Source organism: Canis aureus, chromosome 3 (assembly GCF_053574225.1).
Source record: "Canis aureus isolate CA01 chromosome 3, VMU_Caureus_v.1.0, whole genome shotgun sequence".
Lineage (NCBI taxonomy): Eukaryota > Metazoa > Chordata > Mammalia > Carnivora > Canidae > Canis > Canis aureus.
In genome coordinates, this window is record NC_135613.1 from 55756001 (window position 1) to 55776043 (window position 20043).

A 20043-nucleotide genomic window follows, 5' to 3' on the forward strand; every position below is an offset into this window, starting at 1 on the left:
ATGACCCTTTCTTAAAACTTCTGTTTTGTTATAGTTATATAAGGCATTTACCTGGTTCCAAAGCTGTATTTACAAAACAAACTATACTTAGAGAAATCCAGCTTCTGTCCTTCTGTTTCTACCCAAATATTCTACCCCAAAATATATATTTTATATATATATATTATATATATATATAATATATATATAATAAAAAATGCACATTATAGAGGTGCCTGGATGGCTCAGTTGGTTAAGCATCTGCCTTCGGCTCAGATTGTGATCCCAGGGTCCTGGAATCGAGCCCTGAGTTGGGCTCCCTGCTCAGCAGTGAGTCTGCTTCTCTTTCTGCCCCTCCCTCTGCTCATGCTCACTCTCTCTCTCTCCTCTCTCTCTCCCTCAATAAGGAGTAAAATATTTTAAAAATACACATTATAAATCTATAAATCTATAAAAAATATATTACATATAAATTCATATGTAACAGCATACCTTTTGTGATTGAATTTTTTTAGAAGCCATATACGCTCTATCTTACATTCTAAACACAATGTACCTCCACATTGCTCTTTCATTGGAGGTGACTCCAAAGCAGGATTTTCCTTAAAATCTGGCAAAAGGGGTTCCTACCATGGGTCCCTGCTGCAAAACTCATGCTTTAGAGGCTCCTCCTCCTCCCAATTCACAAACACAAGCAACACACTTATCAAAGAACCCCAGGGCCCCCCCACACTCCACACTGGCACAACGTGGTGCAAGGGAGGGCCCACACATCCTCTCTGAGTTAACACCTTGTGTGGAAGCCTCAGGGAGATGCTTCTCCTCCTTTCTTGCCCTGGGGCCTTGAAATGGCGGTGTCTGTGTCTAAGGCCTGGACCATTGCCACCCGAGAGGGAGATGGACACAGCTTTGGTATATGGCAATGATGTGAGCAAGGCAAGTGCTCGGGTTAGAATAAAGACAGATAAACTGACTCATTAGATCCTGCTAGTGCAAATCCAGGAGGCCCTTGCATAATAAAACTGAGTTTCAGAGGGTGCCGTTTCTCTACCACTTTGCCAAGAGCATGTTGTAAAACTTTTGGGTTTGGGCCAGTCTGATAGGTTGGAAAGAATATCTGTGTAGTTTTAATTTTCATTGTTCTTCTTATGAACGCATTTGAGCATTTTTTTCCCCATAGGATTAAGAAGCATTTAATTTCCTTTCCTGTGAATTATATATTCGGATCTTTAGCCCGTTTTTCTGCGATGTGTCTGATTATTTTCTTCTCAATTTTTCCAGCTCCTCATAGACTAGGGAAATGAATCTTTTTGTCTGCAGACACCTGCAACCCTTCCCTAGACTAGACTCTGGATTCGATTTGGGGAATTCAACGAAATATAAGACACCATCCATGCCCCCCAAAGGAGCTTTAAAAATTTAATAACAACAAAAAATATAAGCAATTTTATGAAACAATAAGGAAAGAGATCTCAAAGGAGAATAGAATTAATTGCCAGATAGAAAGACCCCAAGAAGTTCAGAGAGAGGGAGTGATCAGGGTGTGGTGCCCAAAAGGCCTTAAAAGGTGTAGTGAATTCAGGTTGAATCTCCAAGAACAAATTGAAAACATAATGAGAGAAAGGTGGAAAGTAGGATTCCAACTTTTAGCGGGGTGGGCCTTGAAAGCTGGAAGGGTCTAGGCTTCTTGCGTAGACCACAGGAGAAAGACACAGGCTATGATATCAAATGAGAGAATACAGGCCATTGCCCTGGATGCCTGAGGACATGTACACTGGCAACATGTGTATGGGTTATCCTCTACATAACCCAACATGCGGTGGTGTGGGAAGAGAGAGAGAGAAAGAATCTGCAGGGCTTGGGGAGAAGGGGTGGTCTGGGAGACTGAACATTACCTAAAAGGACTTTTTTTTAAAGATTGTCAAAAATTTTAAGTATAATCTACCCCAACATGGATCTCAAATTCATAATCCCAAGATCAAGAGTCATGTCCTCTATGGACTGAGCCGACCAGGCGCCCCCTAAAAAGACTATTTGAATAGATCTATTTAAAAAGACTATTTAGGGATGCCTGCCTGGCTCAGTGGTTTAGTGTCTGCCTTCGGCTCAGGGCGTGATCCCAGTGTCTCGGGATCGAGTCTCGCATCGGGCTCCCCACAGGGAGTCTGCTTCTCTCTCTGCCTCTCTCTGTGTGTCTCTCATGAGTAAATAAATATATATATCTTAAAGGCCTATTTAAATAAATAGAGAGTTCAATTGGATTAGTTCACCTCAGCCCTAACACAGGTAAGTGGAGTGGGCAGGGGACTCCAGAAAAAAAGCTGATTAGTTATAGACAAATAGAATATATACTGTACTCATCTTCTCTACTGTCTCAGCTGTAGTGAAGCTAAAAGTGTCAACTCTGCTATATACTGATACCTGTATTTATTTTGTAAATGCATCTCACAGGGCTGTTGGAAGGATAATAAGAGGTGGTACATACAAGGTGCTTAGACCTGGCAAGTGCTAGCAGTCATTATTTATCTTTAAAGATTTTATTTATTTATTTATTTATTTATTTATTTATTTATTTATTTATGAGAGACACAGAGAGGGAGGCAGAGAGGCAGGCAGAGGGAGAAGCAGGCTCCCCAAGGACAGCCCAATGCAGAACTCAATCCCAGGACCCCAAGATCACGCCCTGAGCCAAAGGCAGATGCTCAACCACTGAGCCACCCAGATGCTCCACTAGCCATCATTATTAAGGGATCATAAAATAGTTGCTGAGGGACAGAATGAATAATGGAATCAAAGGACAAATGACAAACCAATTGGCAACAGTCGGGGTACATGCCATGAGGATCAGGCAAGCCCAGTGCCCTGTGCTCTTCTGCTGAAAGCCATGAGCATCCCCTGCCTAGACCCACACTTTCCCCAGCAGGAACCGGTCGGTGCTGGTTTGGCACACAGATTCCTTCGCTGTGTTTCTTTGACAATTATAACTGAGGAATTCAGCTTATTTTGGGTGAAATCCCTGGAAGCCCGAGTTCAGATCTCTGACAGAGCAATGCAGCCACATTTTCCAATGAGTAACCCCGTCCAATATAACTCCTGGCAAGCGACCCCAACAGTCACTGAGAGAATGTGCCGTCATGCGTGGTAAATAGTAAGACCACTGGGTGGGGCTTGACTCATCTGTCAGAGAAGGGGTATTTTGAAACCTTGACCTCACTCGCAAACATGTGTTTGCACATACCTTTTGTCAGATGTAAATTTTCCGTTCCCAATTTAGCCGTTCCCAATTTTCCCCGCAATGAAAGTTGTGGCTATGAAGATAGATAAACTTTTAATAGATCTTGACTCCAGGTGTGGTCCAGGGGAGCTCTTCTAGGTCTCAAGGCCAGCTTCCTGTTGACTCAGGAGCTGGGACTCCAGAGACAAGGGCGCAAGGTACCAGAATGATAACAGCTGCCATTTATTGAGGGGTTACCTGCATGATACGCACCGTGCTTACTATGTTATGGAAGGTGACCCCTCCAACCTCCATCCTGATCGTGACGTGTGGGAAGGAGATGCAGACCCAGAGAGGGTAAGTGACTTGTCCAAGGTCAAGCCACTCCTGAGCTGGGATTTGAACTCACGCTGTGTCTTCAAAGCGGCTCTGTTTAACCAATATGCTAAATGTTACCTGGGTCTTACCTGTGTAGAGCATACACCTAGCCTCTCGCCCTCCAGTTGGGGACCTGGAAAAAAAGTTTTAAACATTTTCACAGGCCATTGGGCATTGTAGGGAAGACAAGATAACTGAAGGTCTCTATGATTCGTAAATAAACACTTTGGGAGAAGAATGGACATCTTTCTATTTGAGTCTCCCTCAGGCTCCTAGATGGGGCTCCCCATTATCTATCTGGATGCCCTTCGCCTGCCTCTCCATACTTCTGTCCAAGCTGAGCTAGAGCCTGGTGTCCCTGAGTTCTCTCCATCCCTCCCCAACCCTCACCTAAACACATTAGCATCTTTGGAATTCTACGAGAAAGATGTGGCTATGAAGAGGGATGAGAGAAACTTTTAATGGATCTTGACTCCAGGTATGTTCCCGGGGAGCTCATCTGTCTCTAGGCCAGCTTCCTGTCGACTCAGGAGCCAGGATTAGGGAGACAGGATGCTCTGCACTATTTTTCTCTGCACACAGTATGAGCTCTGCACACAGCAGGTGCCCCCCACAAATTGCTATGATCAACAATGCTGACACACAGAAAACCCCGGATGGGGAGTGGGCAAGCAACTTAGGACAAGTCCTGGCTCAGCCTAATCTGGCCTGTACTCTCAGGCAAGTCTACTCAGCGCCTCATCTGTGAAAGGATGACCCATGGCTCCTCTGGCCTCTGCCACCTATACCGATCTAGATTCTGTGATGCCCACATGCCCTTCTGAAGAGCAGGCACAGGGTCTGGAGCTCCTTTGTGGAAGCTGGGTTCCTGGGCAGGGCCTCTGTATTTTCCACCTGCCAACCAACTTTCACAAACCTATGGAAAGTCGTGTTATCAGTGGGCTCATGGCCATCAATGTTCTCAATAGAAGGAAATTGGGAAATCTCCTTTTATGAGCACATCTAAAAGCAGAGCAGGAACTACCATTTCCTAATGATTCAAAAAATGCTGGACAACTAACTATGAAAACTTGATTTTAACATAGAAGGGGAGTGAGGGCTTTTGCTTGAGCTCCCCAGTGGCATTTCTCACACAGGAGAGCTTCCGCAAGGCTCCCTGACATACTACACTGGGTGATCCCATTGATGGCTTCCAAGCCACTTTGGGCCAGACTTCTTTCGAGAAGAAAATGAGCTAACTTGGCTAGAATATTCTTGGTTACATATGAATGGGATCCTGGAAAGACTGCACAACAAATGTCTTTCAAGCACCAACAGCAAAGTTAAGCGACGTGTGGGTTTTTTTACCTCCTGAAAATGCTCATAATCTAGAAGAAAAAATGTCTCATCTATGAATAACCTGAGCACCGGAAAGATTGTGATCAATGTGATAAGGACGGGACCTGGGCAGGAATGTAATCTGGGTCCATGAGCCTCTCTCACAAAGTTAGCTATGACATGGTGTTTGTGCATACGTGCCTTCAGGATGAGGAGAAGAGTGTCCACAGCTTCCATGAGATTCTCAAAGTGTGCGGTGATTTTCTCCTGCCAAAACTGTTGAAGAATTTAAAACTTCAGGGTGCTTGGGTGGCCCAGTTGGTTAAGCATTCACCTTTGGCACAGGTCTTGATCCCAGGGATCAAGCCCCACATAGGGCTCCCTGCTCAGAGGGGAGCCTGCTTCCCCCTCTCCCTCTGCTTGTGCTCTCTCTCTTGTGTCAAAGAAATAAATAAAATCTTTTTAAATTTTATTTTTTTAAGATTTTTTTAAATTTAAAAAATTTTTAAATTTTTAAGAATTTATTTTATTTTATCTTATTTGTGAGCATCCCACTGAGGGATTTCTTATTTTCTATAGGGTCTCATTTCCTTTCCTCTAAACTCCGGCCCTCCCAGTAGAAATCATAGCAACAAAAATGATTTTGGGGGTGCCTGGCTGGCTTGGTCAGTGAAGCACATGGCTCTTGATCTCAGGGTTGTGAGTTTGAGGCCTGTATGGGTGTAGAGATTACTTTAAAAAAATAAAATCTTAAAAAAATGATTTTTTTAGATGTTCTATTATGGAGAATTTCAAATACATACAAACGTAGAAAGACCAGTACTGCAATGAAATGAATGTGTATGCTCCCTCACCAAATTCATATGTTGAAATCATAGTCTCTAATGTAATGGTGCTTGGAGGTAGGCATTTGGGAGGTGAGTAGGCTGTGAGGATGGAGCCTTTGTGAACAGGACTGGTTCCCTTATTAAAGACTCCAGAGAGCTCCCTTGCCTTTCCAACCATGTGAAGACACAGCCAGAAGACTGGCATCTACCAACCAGGAAACAACCCTCCCCAGACACTGGGGACCTTGATCTTGGACTTCTAGCCTCCAGACGGTGAGAAATGAATTTCTGTTGTTTATAAACCATCAATTATATGGGATTCTTTTACAGTAGCCTGGCTGGACTAAGACAGGTCATAATGAACTCCCTCTACCCAATACCCCATTCAACAACTCATAGACAAACTCATCTATACCCTCTCTTCTATCCCTTTGCCATTTTATTTATTTTTTATTTTTTAGATATTTTTGTAAAGTAATCCCTACACCCAACGTGGGCCTCAAACTCACAGCCCTGAGATCAAGAGCCACATGCTTCACCAACTGAGCTAGCCAGGAGCCCCTGCTGTGTATCTTTTTTTAACATACATCTATAGAGAGTCATGGAAGAGCACTGTAAACTCCCCATGAAAGGCTGTGTATAAGTTCTTTCAACAGGGAACAGATACTAATGAGGGGTGTAATTGTAATAATAAGGAGTAATTCTACTGTCTGCTAATTTGTGCTGAGAGCTTCACAAGTGCCACCATGTTGTGTTGGATCCTCCTGCAACCCTATGAAGTAAGTGCTATTATCCTTGTTTTGCACACAATTAAATTGAGGCTCAGAGAGATTAAAGGTTTCCCAATAGCAGGCAGGATATTTTATTTTAATTTTTTAAAGATTTATTTATTTATTATTTGAGAGAGAGAGAATCCTGAGCAGATGCCACGCTGAGTGTGGAGCCCACCATAGGCTCAATCTCATGACCCTGAGATCACGACCTCAGCTGAAACCAAGAGTTGGATGCTTAATTCACTGTGGCACCCAGGTGCCCCCAGATGGTAAACAAAACAAGCCTTTGATAAAAAATATCTTTCATGGATAGACATATTTGGATTTTCCAAACAACCTCCAATGAGATAGATGCCCACACATTTTTTTTTTTTTGACTGAAGAACCATATCCATTTTCAGCAAATTCAGGGCAATTTCCTGATTTTCTCTACATCTGGTGAGCAGGACTGGTGCAAACCTGGCTCCTTCAGGGCCAGGTGACAGTAACGCTGCATCATATGACAAGAGTCAGGCTTGATTTCAAGCTCAGACCCTCTACACCCACACACGACTCTCCACATTCCCTCCAGGACCGATTGACCAGGGACCAGCAGACCTTCTGAGACCAACAACCTTGTTTCCACTTTGAACTATTGACCAGACCTTGGGCTTCTCCAGCCGTTTGCCTCCAGTGACTCATTCCCCTTTCATCAACCACCAGGGATGATGACAACCTAGATTTATTGAATAAACTTTCCTATGGTTTGTTTCCTGCCCATATGAACCCCAGCAATTGTTAACCACTTGGCTAACGTTTTCTTTTCTCCTGTCCTCCTTTTCTTTTCTCCTGTACCTCTTCCTCTCACTGACCTGTTCATTCCTTAAATATTTACTGGTTGGAAATTACTCTGGAAGCTTGGGAATCCCCAGATGTATAGGGTTGCATGTCAGCTTTCAGCAAACTCCAGGACCACTTCCCACCTTCTTTTCTGCGGTGTGCAGCACATACTTTAGCCAAACTACTCCCTGCTATTTCCCAGCATCACTTTTCCTTGCCTATGCTTCAGTCCTTCGCATCCGTGTCCTGGCAGCCCACCGTCCTCAACTGCTGACCTTTCCTGACTTAGCTGTAATGACATCTGGAAAGCTGGAAGACATCTCCTCATCCATCCATCCATCCATCCATCTTTCCATCTTCCTATCCCATAAACAGTTACTGGGCATTGACTAGGTATCAAGCACCAAGGTAATTGCTTGGATACCAGTTGAGCACACTGGCCTTGCGGGCAAGGAATTTGCCATCTAGCTCTATGCTCTGTCTTCTATGGTAACCACCAGCCACATGTAACTTGAGCATTTTTTTTTAAAGATTTTATTTATTTATTTGAGTGAGTGAGAGAGAGAGAGCATGAGCAGGGGGAGGGGCAGAGAGAGAGAGGAACGAGCAGACACCTCACTGAATGTGGAGCCCAATCCAGGGCTCAATCCCAGGACCCCGAGACCATGACCTGAGCTAATGTCAGACACTTATCCAAGCCCCAAGCACCCCAACTCTTAAGCGTTTCAACTGTGGCAGGTCTGAAATAAACTGTGCTTGTAGGTCTAAAACACACATTGGATTTTGAACACTTAGCACAGAGAAAAGGATGTGTAACATCCTAGCAATGATTTTTCATTGATTACATGTGGAAATGTAATATTCTTTCCATGTTGGGTTAATACATCATTAAAATTAATTACAGGGGTGCCTGGCTGGCTCAATCGGTAGAGTGTGAGACTCTTGATTTCAGGGTTGTGAGTTCAAGCCCCTTGTCAGGCATGGAGCCTCCTTTTAAAAAAGTAACTAATTTCAGTTATTTCATGTTAATTTTGGAATATAGCTGTTAGAAAGCTTAAACTCACTTATGTGGTTTAAGACCTTAAGGGGCCCGAGGAAGTTCTGGAAGTTTTTTTTTCTTTCTCAGTTCATTGAAGTCTCTGTTTTTACCATTTCCCCCACTGATTGAAGATGTCAATAACTGAGCCATGTTCCTTCAGGTTGCTCAGGCATGTGGTATGCATTGGTGGCTCACCTTCCATATCTATGGGACAGCACTAGTCTTGAATGAGGGTACAGGGACAGGACGTGTAAGGATTTTTAGATAGTTCCTTCTATAAAAAGGTGTGTGCAGGATTCAGTGGGGGAGTATTTTTAGTTCAGGAGGCCAGGAGGTGAAGGAGGAAGGGAACCCATTTCTCACGCGTCAAGTGTTGTGCGAGGCGCTGTAGATATGCTTGTGCATGGTGCGAGGCACTGTAATATCTTCAGGCTTTGGCTTGGCATTTAAAGTACCTCCCTTAATCCCTGCACCAACAATCACCACAACCAGACTACACCTTTCCAGTCTGCTTGGATCAGGTCATCGGCATCTCTCCACAGAACTGTTTGCTGCAGTGGCCTCATACCCCGCTTCAATCCATCCTCTCCATTGTAACCAGAGTGATCCTTCCAAAACACAAACCTGGCCATGTTACTCTTCAAATTAAAACTCGCCTGTAGTTCCCCACTGTTTTCTCAAAGAATTATCCTCTTCTCTTTGCCTGGTTAACATCTTACTCAGATTATATTTTCAAAATAAAAAATTTGTCCAAGGAGACTTTCTGGAACTTTCCCCAGAACCCACCCCTGCCACCATTCTGACACCAAGTGTCCCTCTTCCCTCTTAGGTGTCCCTGGATCTTACTCTGCTTCCGAGTATAGTACTGATTGTACTATATTGCATTTCCTCAACCTTTTTGGATGAGATGCCTCTTTGAGAATCTACTAAGACCTGTAGATCTTTCTCCCCGGGGGGGTAGGGGTGGGTAGGAATAAAGGACACAATAAATTTTGCATATAATTCAAAAGTTTTGTACAATTGAAATTCTCTCCATGGACTCCAGATTAAGAGCCCCTGCTCTATAATTATATACTTATCTATAATTATAATTATCTGCCTATTTGCTTTTATTTCCTGCAAGACTGTACGCTCCTTAAGGATAGGGACCATGCCTATGTTGACGTAGCATTTTCTTGGCACCTGGCACAAACCCCAGACACAAAAGACGCTTGATAGGCATTTGCCAAAATTTTTTTAAAAGTATTTGCCGCAGGTATGACTAACTCTAGGACATTAGGATACAGGGACTCTCACACTTTCATTTCTCTATATCACATTGAATCTGACTTAACTTATTCTACACGATTGGCAAGAAATCTTTGATTAGGAAATTTCAGGAACCTCTTCTCATGGCTCATTTATTTGGTTTTGTTCTTTCCCCCAGAATTCCAGAGCTTAAGGGGCCCAAGGAAATTCTGGAAGGTTTTTTTTTTTTTTTTTCTTTCTCAGTTCATTGGAGTCTCTGTTTTTACCATTTCCTCTGCTGGTTGAAGATGTCAATAGTTGAGCAGTGTTCCTTTAGTTTGCTCGGGCATTACTCCCCCAGGAGAGCTGTTTATTATAAAGTCACTATAATAGTCTGTGCCTCAATGCCCAGGAATCATGTTGAAAGGGGGCCCCTCTCTGTACTTCTCACGGACCCTCTAACCCTCTGACTCCTTCACCACCATCAGGGAAATAGCTTTTAAAAAAAAATTTTTTTTGTAGGATCCACTCCCAATGTGGGGCTTGAACTCAGAACCCTGAGATCAAGAATGGAGTGCTCCACCAACAGAGCCTGCCAGCGCCCTAGGGAAACAGCTCTTCAACTCAAAAATACCACGCATCTCCTCTCTCTCTGAGGTAATCTGGTTTGAAATTCCTCAACAGGCAGAACAAGGAGTGAAAAACCTCAAATAAATGCCTTAAAAGACCAAGCAAAGAATGTCAATGAATAAAGCAGGTCGGCTCTGAGAGACCACAGGGATTAGCTGCGGCTGAGGTACCCTGGGGACACTTGCTTTGTCAAAGAATGAGTGGCAGTTAAGGTACCACCGCACTGACATCGAATTTCCAGATCTTCCCATTTTTCCAGGGAAACCAGAAATCTGGATTTTTGTGCAATGGCTCTTTCTCCCCTATTTTTAAAAAAGTACTTTAATAAGGTGTGTTTTGCAAATCATGTCATTCAGACTATAGAATTCAGTGTTGTGGTTTTTTTGTTTTTGTTTTTGTTTTTTAGTACGTTGTACAACCGTCACAGTGAATCCATTTTAGAACATTGTCACCATCCCAGTATATTTTCTGGGATGGTGGAATGTATATTTTCTGGAATGTCACCATTCCTCATGTATATTTTCTGCTAATCCCAGTGCTGTCACTTCTCTCCCCACCCTGGTCCTCACCCCAGGCAACTACTGTTCTACTTTCTGTGTTCCTTGCTTTGCTTCTTATGGGTATTTCATATAAATGGGATCATACAAAATGTGTCTCTGTTTCTGACTTCTGTCACTGAGGGTAGTGTTTTTGACGTTTCCCTAATTTGTGGCACATATCTATAGTTTGCTTCTTTTTTTTTTTTCTGAAGTAAGCTCCATGCCCAGGGTGGAGCCCTATGGGGGACTTGAACTTGGGACCCTGAGTTCAAGATCTGAGCTGAGATCAAGAGTTGGACGTCCAACCAAGCCAGCCAGGCACCACTGTGGTGGGTTCCATTGCATTGATGTCCACTGTATGGACATACCTATCACATTCTATCTGTCTATTCACCAATTGATGGACTCCTTTATTTATTTATTTATTTATTTATTTATTTATTTATTTATTTCTATTATGAATAATGCTTTTATAAGCATTGACATGCAAGTCTTTTTTAAAAATTTTTTAAAAGATTTTATTTATTTATTCATGACAGAGACAGGCAGAGGGAGAAGAAGCAGGCTCCATGCAGGGAGCCCGACATGGGACTCGATCCTGGGTCTCCAGGATCAGGCTGTGGGCTGAAGGCGGAGCTAAACCTCTGAGCCACCCGGGCTGCCCGATGTGCGAGTCTTTGTGTCCATAGAGGTTTTACATTTTGTTTTTGTTTTTTGGTAGATACCTAAGGGTAGAATTGTGGATTCGTTTGTTTAATTTTTTTCTTTTTTTTCAGATTTATTTATTTATTTGAGAGAGAAAGATCACATGTGCACGTGCGAGTGGGGGGCGGGGGGTTCAGAGGGAAAGAGAAGAGAGAATCCTCAAGCAGACTCTCCACTGAGCACTCCATCTCATGACCCCCAGATCATGACTTAACCCCAAATCAAGAGTCTGATGCTTAACGGACTGAGCCACCCAGGCGCCCCTATGTTTAACTTTTTAAGAGGCAGATGACTTTTTATTTTTTTAAAGATTTATTTATTTATTTATGATAGACATAGAGAGAGAGAGAGAGAGAGAGAGAGAGAAGCAGAGACACAGGCAGAGGGAGAAGCAGGCTCCATGCCGGGAGCCCGACGTGGGACTCGATCCCGGGACTCCAGGATCACGCCCTGGGCCAAAGGCAGGCGCCAAACCGCCGAGCCACCCAGGGATCCCCGGCAGATGACTTTTTAGAGTGGCTGCACCATTTTATATTCCCCCCAGAAATGACTGAGGGTTCTTTTTCTCCACGTCCTCGCCAACATTTGTTATCGTCTGTCTCTTTGATTCTAGTCATTTCAGTGGGTGTGATATGGTGTCTTATTATGATTTTTGATTTGTATTTGCCTGCTGGCTAACGGTGTCGGACAGCTCTAGATTTGCAAATGTTGGAATTCATTCAATTAAAAAAAAAAAAAAAAGCTTCATATCAGCCCTGTGCAGATGGAACAAAACAGTTTAGAACAAAACAGGTTCATGGGCCGGAACCACCCTGAGGGAATGAGACTTGGACTTATGACCTGACTGTGCAAAACAATGGTCTGTGAACTTTCTCTTTTGGGGGCAAAGCAGCCTAGACTGCCAGCAAAAATTACTATGGAGAAAAAAAAATTACTATGGAGAAAGAGGGGAAAGATCTCTCTCCCTTGTAATGAACTTGTAGACTAAGAAACAATTTTCAGTCTATTATATTTCATAATTCCTCTTCCCCCCACCCCCAGCACATTATCCTGTTACACATCCATTGAATGAGTCTTTGAAGCATCCATTCATATCTCCTTTTTCATGATGAGGTTTAGGAGTTGGTCAAAGGTTAGACACCTAGTAATGGCAGAAATGGATTCAAAGCCAGGTCTACCTGGTTAAAAATTCTGTGTTTTCCTCATCCAAATGGCAGCAGATTCTGGGCTAGAGTTCCATGGGGTGAGAATGGAGTCAGAGAAACGTGACTGGCTGGATGATAGAGGGATAGAGGGATGTGATATTGGAGTCATGGAGAGGAAGAAGCAGGGGTGTTAAGGTTGGTTTCATTAACAAACAAAGGGGTTGGGGAGAGGGTGAGTTTGAGTTGTAGGCTGAAATGGAAATGGGAAGAAAAGAGATTTGAGGTTTACTGCTTTGCAGTTTTTCTCTCATTCAGGTAGAGATTTCCAGCAAGCTGTTAAAAATGTCAGGAGAGGGATGCCTGGGTGGCTCACTTAGCTCAGTTAGTTGAGCATCTGCCTTGGGCTCAGGTCATGATCCCAGAGTCCTGGGATTGAGTCCCCATGAAGCAGGGAGCCCTGCCTCTCCCTCTGCCTCCTTCTCTTTCATGAGTAAATAAAGTCTTTAAAAAAAAAAAAAAGAAATGTCGGGAGAGTTGCCAGGGCTAGAGATACTTTTGGGGACTTTCTCTTTATTATTGATTTCTCAATAATTAAGACTGACATCTTTGTGATGTTTAATTCTGGTGAATCTCCTGCCCTCTTCTGCTGCTGATCCACTGGGTTTGTTTTAAAATTGGGAGAAACCACAGACTTGGTGGCTAACAGGGCTGTGTGTGTGTGGATGCTCTAGGCAACGCACACCACATCGGGGGAAATGCCCAGTGACTGACAAAGCCAAGATGGAGTGCAGATGGAGTCTTTGGTCTTCTCTAAACACACTTAAAGATTCAGAAGAGGGATATCATTCATGTATTTTTTTTGTAAGGGTTTTATTTCTTAGAGAGAAAGTGAAAGAGCATGAGGAGAGGAGGAGGGGCAGAGGGAGAAGCAGGCTCCCCGCTGAGCTGGGAGCCTCCATGTGGGGCTGATCCCAGGACCCTAGGATCAGGACCTGAGCCAAGGCAGGTGCTTAACCCACTGAGCCACCCGGGTGCCCCATCATTCAAAGTTTGTACCGTTCACTTGTATTCCATGTGCAGACTGCGTCAAGGGCAGACCTCTTCTCCGAGCCAAGTCACAAGACACCTGGACAAGGGGCAGCTTACCCTAGTGGGCTGGGGGGCGGGGGTGTGTAACCAGATGCACTAGGACAAAGGACAGAGACACAGGACCTGATTCTGACTTCCCCAGGAAGGACTCTGCACTCGGCTGCCTCTTGGAGCCTCCTCTGTGAATTCCACCAACCCTTCCTTATCATTTCCTGCCTTTTTTTTTTTTTTTTTTTTTTTTTTTTTTGCTTTGTTCACTTTTTACCAGACTGGACGTTTCGGAGGCTCACCCACTTGCCCTGTCATAACGTATTGCTACGCACCCATTCCCAACATGAAGTGTAATCGCATTTTGCTGTAAACATTTTGAAGGCGTTTCTGCTAACTTGCAGTTTTTGCAAGAATAAGTCATTTTGCTCTTGAGACTCCAACTTTATAATATTTATATGTAATTATGTAAGAGCCCTTCCTGTTGCAGTAGACTAGATTCTGCAGATATTTCATTATTTATTAACTTCAATTTTTCTAGTTTCCTTTCCTTATTTTGGAACCTTCTTTTCCTCTCCCCTCCCCCCAGTTCTCAAACATTTTCTAAGGCCTTCGAAGAGCTCACGGGTCCTAGGGGCTCTGACAGCTCTGCAGAACCTCCTCACAGGCCCTTCCCACGCAGTGGAGGCGGGGGCGGGGGGCGGGAGGGGCTCCCCGTGATGAATGAACGAATGAATGAAATTAGGAATGAATGGATGAGGTGAACGAGGTCCTTTCCCAAGTCTTCTGTCCTTGTTCTGGAATCTCAGGCCAGCCAGGAGCCTGGGGAGGGGAAACAACAGAACTGCGGCAGCGTTGGAAGGCATCCCGCGCTCCGCCGACCCGGGCAGGGTCAGCCCCGCAGCCCCGCAGCCCCGGAGCGCCGCCGGTGCCCCCCCCGCCCCCCCCCCCACGTAGAGCCTGTGCGCAGGCGCAGAGCCGCAGCGGGCCCCGCCCCCTCCCCCACTGCAGGTGAGCCGCAGAGCCGCGGCCCCCCCGCCCCCCCTGCAGCTCCGGGGGTGACGTAAGGCCTCTGGACCGCGCTCCGGCCCCGCCCCTGCAGGCAGCGCCGGGGGCCCGCGACTCGGCGGTGGCAGCCGGTGCCGCTGCGGGACACGCCGGCTGCCGCAGGGGGAGGCGGCGGCGAGGCGCCCGAGGGGGCTCTGTGCGGCCGGACGCCGGCGGGGGCGCGTCCGGGCTCCGGGCCGGGCTCAGGCCTCCGCACACCTGCCCCCGCGGCCGCGCAGCCGAGGCCCCTGCGGGCTCCGCAGGCGCTGTCCCGCGGGCTCGCCGGCGCCGGGTGGCGGCGCCTGTTCATCTCCGCGGGCGCCAGCCAATCACCGGCCAGCGCCGCGGCCGCACCTCCCGGAGTCCTTGACGGACGTGCGGGGCGGCCTATGAGACGGGCGCCCCGGCGGCCTGGGCCGGGAGCGGGAGCCAATGAGCGTCCTTCCAGGTGGGTGGGGGGAGCGGCCTCGGGAAGGTAGCTTCGTTCGCGTTGCTAACGTCTTCCCTTGGAGATGGGCGCGCAAACGGACCAGTGGGTCTGGGGGCGGCGGTGACGGGCGTGGAGCTGGCCCAATGAGGGTGGGGGTGGGTGGGGCAGCCCCGAGCAGCAGTGCTAAAGGAGCCCGGCGGAGGCAGCGGTGGGTTTGGGGCTGAGGGGCCGGCTCTGTGGTCGCGGCTGGGGACGTGCGCCGGCGCCACCATCTTCGGTGAAGGTGAGAGGGGCGGCTGCCCGGGTCCGAGCGCGGCGGCCGCGGGGGGCGGGGGCGGGGGTGGGGGACGCGGGGGACGATGGGGGGGGCAAGGGTCCCGGGCTGGTGGGGGCGGGGGCCGCCGGGCGCCTCTGCAAGGGCTGGAGCGCAGCCCGAGCGGGAGCACGGGGACGCCCGAGAGGGCTCTGGGCGGAGGGCGGTAGGTTCGTGCGGGGACCGACCCCGCGGACGGAGGCGGGGGAGCGAGCCGACCCCGGTGGGTGGAGAGACCTCAGGAGCGGCGGGCAAGGGGGGCCTGGGGCTGGAGACCCCTGCAGGGATCGCGGCCCGAGTGGGCCGGCGAACGACCCCTCGGGGGCTGCAGGGAGCTGGTGCTCGGGGTGTGGGGTCCGTGGGACGCGGGGGTGGGGGAGGCCTAGTGCCCCGGTGGGGGTCTCGGGGCTCCCGGGCGGGGCAGGCGGGGAAGCGCGACCCGGGTGCGGGTGGGGGGCTCCGGATAGAAAAGGGTGGGCTCCCGGGCGTGTTAGGCCGGCGGGGCTGCCCGGGTGCGGTCGGGGCTCCGCAGGGCTGTCGGAGCGCGGGCGGCGCTCCGGGCCCCGTGGGGTGGGGTGGGGGGCCCCGAGGGCAGGGGTCTGAGCTCGGCCGGGGCGGGGGGCCGGGCGGGAAATGTGGCGGGGGCGCTGCGGAAGGGCGGCCGGGGGGAGGGTCAGCGCTCGCCTCGGGATCCCTTTATTGTGTAAGCGATCCGGGCACGGCTCGCCGCGGACTCCCTCGCTGGCCTTCTGCAGCTGGGGTCACACCCTGATCCCGTGAAATGGGACCGAAATGGGGTCGGGGCGGAGCCGTGGCGTTGGCGGGCGCTTTGTGGGCCCGCGGTGGGCGGGTGCGGCCCGGGGACCCGGGAGCCCCCTCCAACCCCCCCCCCCCCCCCCAGCCTGGCCGGCCTGGGAGCCCGGGCCTTGGGAAGGGACGCCGGCCACTCGGCGGGTCTGGGCTCAGCCGCGGAGGCTGGGGTGGCGTGGCCTCTGCCTGTGACCGTTATCTGTGTCTCCGGGCCTCTGCGGCTTGCCTGCGAGCCCACTGCGGTGGATGCAGGGGGGTGGGGAGGGGTGGGGTGGGGTAGGGGAGAGCAGGCGGGGGAGATCCAGCCTGCCCACGGAACAAAGGCTGCTGTTTTCGCTGAATAATATAATATACTAGATGTAATACTTGGGCTCTGCCGAGATTTTGTTTTTTTCACGCTGGAAGTGAGGATCCTTTTGAGTCAGGCTTCATTATTCTCCGTAGCCTCCTCAGTCTGGAAAACTTTAATCTATTTATTGTGATATTTCCTTCCTCCATCTGCCCTCCCCAAGTATTCGTGGGGTCCCCTGCTCTTGATGCTGAAGTATGCCCTGTCTGTCTCAGATCCTGAAAAAGTGGCCATTTTATTTGATGCATCTCTTGACTTGTGCATCTTAAATTTGCTTCTTTCCCATCCTTATCTGGAGACAGCATATGCTGTGATGGGGCGCTATACAGCGCAGGCTTTGGCAGTGAAGGGATGTGACCCTAGAGGTTGGCTTTTTATTTGGGCTCCTTAGGGAAATCATCACAATGAAGACAGACTGGATAAGATGATAAGAGACCAGATGGAGAAATTCTGAAGGGCACATTGTGCAAGAGGGAAGACTCAGTGCTTCAGCGGGTTATGTACTTTCTGATTCTGTAGGAAGGATTGAAATTCCTGGCGTTGCGTCCACATTTTTAGAAAGATTTTAACCCAGTGTGAAGATGTTCACTGAGATGGCGCGGGCCATACAGGGTGGTAGTGCCCTTGTGTGTTTGGTTGGTATCTGCAACCAAACATGTGGCTAAGCTGAATTTTGGTAAATATACATTTGGTTTGCACATCCCTGTCATGTCAGTGACCGCAGTGGGGTCGTTAAACCAAGCGGCACAATTCTGTTTTAGTTGATGTGTTATAGATCATTTGTGTTTTGCTTGTTATGTGCAAGGTAGTCACAAAATTGAGTTGTTTTCCTGTCTCTGTACCTGTGGTAGGTGCTGGGAGGCAGGCAACCCAGAAGTTTGCCGGGTGGCATTTTTTTGGAAGTAAAAAAATGGCTGTGGGGGAGGGGACAGAGCTGCCGGGGAGTGTATGTCTAAAACCAATTAAGGGGATGGGGCTCTGCCTTGGAAGGGGCTCTTTCATATACAGAATAATGACTTAGGTATAATTAAACACTCTTTTCAAAATGACACCAAAAACCTTCCAGATTATCTTTCTGTTTGCGGCAAAGAGTTTGCTCTTTATTCCTTTTTTCCCTAAATATAGGTGTTTTTTCTTAAATGTAAAGCCTATGCCAGATTGTGCTGGCACGTTGATTGCTGAGCCTGCATTCTTGAAACCGTAATCGATAGGATTTTTATTTAGTGGAGAGGCAGCGTAGAGTGCCCTCCACACCCTTCAAAATCCTTCAAAATCCCCCCCCCCCCCACCGTTGTTGTGGTGGGCATTCCAGCAGGAACTCTGAGGTTAGCCCAGCTCTGCTACTGGGAGCTCCGCGACCTTGGGCTGGTTATCGGCTTTGTCTCTACCTTAGGTTTCTCATCTGTAGAATAGAGATATTAATAGTACGAACCTCATAGGGCTGTTGTGAGGATTGAGTTGATAAAGGTAAACTGCTTAGCATGGTTCCTGCCCATAATTAATAATACAGAACTGTATTTGCTGTTTTTAAAATTGTGGTACTCCCTCATGCCGTAAAGCTGAGCATTTGGGAGGGGTTCACTGGTAAATACCAGCATTATCAAGATCAGGTACACATGTACAGTAGAATGGAAAAAAATACAACATACTTGGCAATCACAAGTGAAGAGTTAAAGTGGACAAAACCTCCTCACTGGCCTCCCAAACTCTATCCAACTAAACCGCATTTGGAGTACCTGCTATGTGCTAATAAGCCCTCAAGTAGGGTGCTGGGGAGGGCAAGAAAAAACCAGAAGAGCAGTCGAAAATGTTCAGAAGGGGGCAGTTGCCAGAATGACCTGAAAAGAACTTCTCAGAGGGTGGCATTTGGGTCAGGATTGGAAGGAGTGGTAGGTGTTTGTGGAGAAGGTGAAGCTCACTGTGGGGGTAGGGACCACATGTATGAGGTTTGGTCAGGAAGGGAGAGATCCCCCACCCCATGCAGACCTGGGAGCCACCTAGGTGCTCACCAGATAGCCAGGGACAGGAAAGTGTCCTCTTAATGACTGATTAGTTGTAGAAAGCTCTGGAAAAGTAAAAAGTAAAAGTGATTTGTAACCTCACTGCCCAGTGAAGACCCAATGAATATCTGTTCCTTTTAAAAATATTTATTTATTTATTTATTTATTTATCTATCTATCTATCTATTTGTTGTTATCTGTTCCTTTAAAAAAAATGTCTGGGTAATCTCCCCCCACAAAGTCGGGAGCATTTTGCAATTATGTTTTTGTGATCTGTTGGTTTCTTTCCCATAAATTACAAGAATTTCCTCACCTAGGAAAAATACTGATAAACTTTAAGTGTACCAATTTGGTGAACTAATTTTTAAATATATCATTTACTTTTTTTTTTATAAAGGTCTACTGCAGAAATGACCTGTTGGGCTACCCTAATTTATAGCCATCCACTAAATTTAAGCATATAATTACATGCTCAGTATAAAATTAAAGAAATGTGTGTGCACACGCCTCCTAGCAGCAAGACCTCCTCCTAGGTGTCATATGGGATATACAGTTCCTACCTATTAAGGATAAGAGTAACTTGTTACCATATTTTGTTATAGTGGGATATTTTCTCTTTTAAAAGGCTCTCAATCTTAAAGGTGGAATGTGTGTCCTGTTGTCCATGTCCAGATTTATCTAGGACGATTCCCACTGCAGAGCCATGCCTCCCTTTTTTTTTTAGCAGTTTGCAAAGTATAAGTTGGAAAGACAGAAAGTGTGTTAATAGTCTTACGAAAGCCAGTGCCTAGAGATAATGATGGGCTTTGGAAACCATTCTTCAGAATGTACACATACCCTGTGAATATTTTCTGAATTGCCCACCCCCACGTGAATGCCTTAGAAGGTAAATTACAAGTTGATTTATAAAACGTATTAGCATTTTTATTTGTAGAAGTCTTAATATTACATCTTTGGTGATTTTTTTTGTTTCATTTTGTTTTGTGATTTTTGTTTTATTCAAGCCCATAATTTAAAAAACATTCACATATCCTTTAAATCAGTTAGGAATTGGTCAACATTGGTTTTCAGCCTTTTTTTTTTTTCCTATCCCAGCATACCTGTTAACAACATTGGTTCACCATGGCAACCAGAGAACTGTGGAGTGATGGTTCTCAAAGTGTAGTCCCAGGACCAGCAGCATCTGGGAACTTTTTAGAAATGCAAATTACCAGGCGCTCTGCCCCAGACCTACTGAATTGGAAACCCTGGCAATGGGGCTTTGGTCGGTATTTCTGTAAGCCTCCTAAGGCTGCCTGTGCACACACCAAAGTTTGAGAACCATGCTCTAGGGCATGCATGTTTATAATGCACTACATTATAACATGACTTCTGAAGTGTATATTTTTATACCATTTCAGTGACTTCATGGAGGTTGAAATTTGC

The 20043-nt window shown here is 46.9% G+C and overlaps 1 protein-coding gene across 9 annotated transcripts in view; it reads left to right on the top strand.

Moving 5' to 3' along the window:
• The first annotated feature begins 15045 nt into the window (after nt 1-15045).
• MYH10 (myosin heavy chain 10) overlaps nt 15046-20043 on the top strand; it is a 123786-nt gene continuing 118788 nt past the window's right edge. For 5 of the 9 annotated variants that reach the window (XM_077892676.1, XM_077892679.1, XM_077892677.1 and 2 more), the window contains exon 1: nt 15058-15164. In XM_077892676.1, coding sequence (XP_077748802.1) covers nt 15149-15164 — 16 coding nt within the window. In that variant the 5' untranslated portion in view covers nt 15058-15148. Of the gene's footprint in view, nt 15165-15275; nt 15430-20043 lie in introns of those variants that run through there. The other 4 variants (XM_077892683.1, XM_077892682.1, XM_077892684.1 and 1 more) reach the window with 4 other exon arrangements.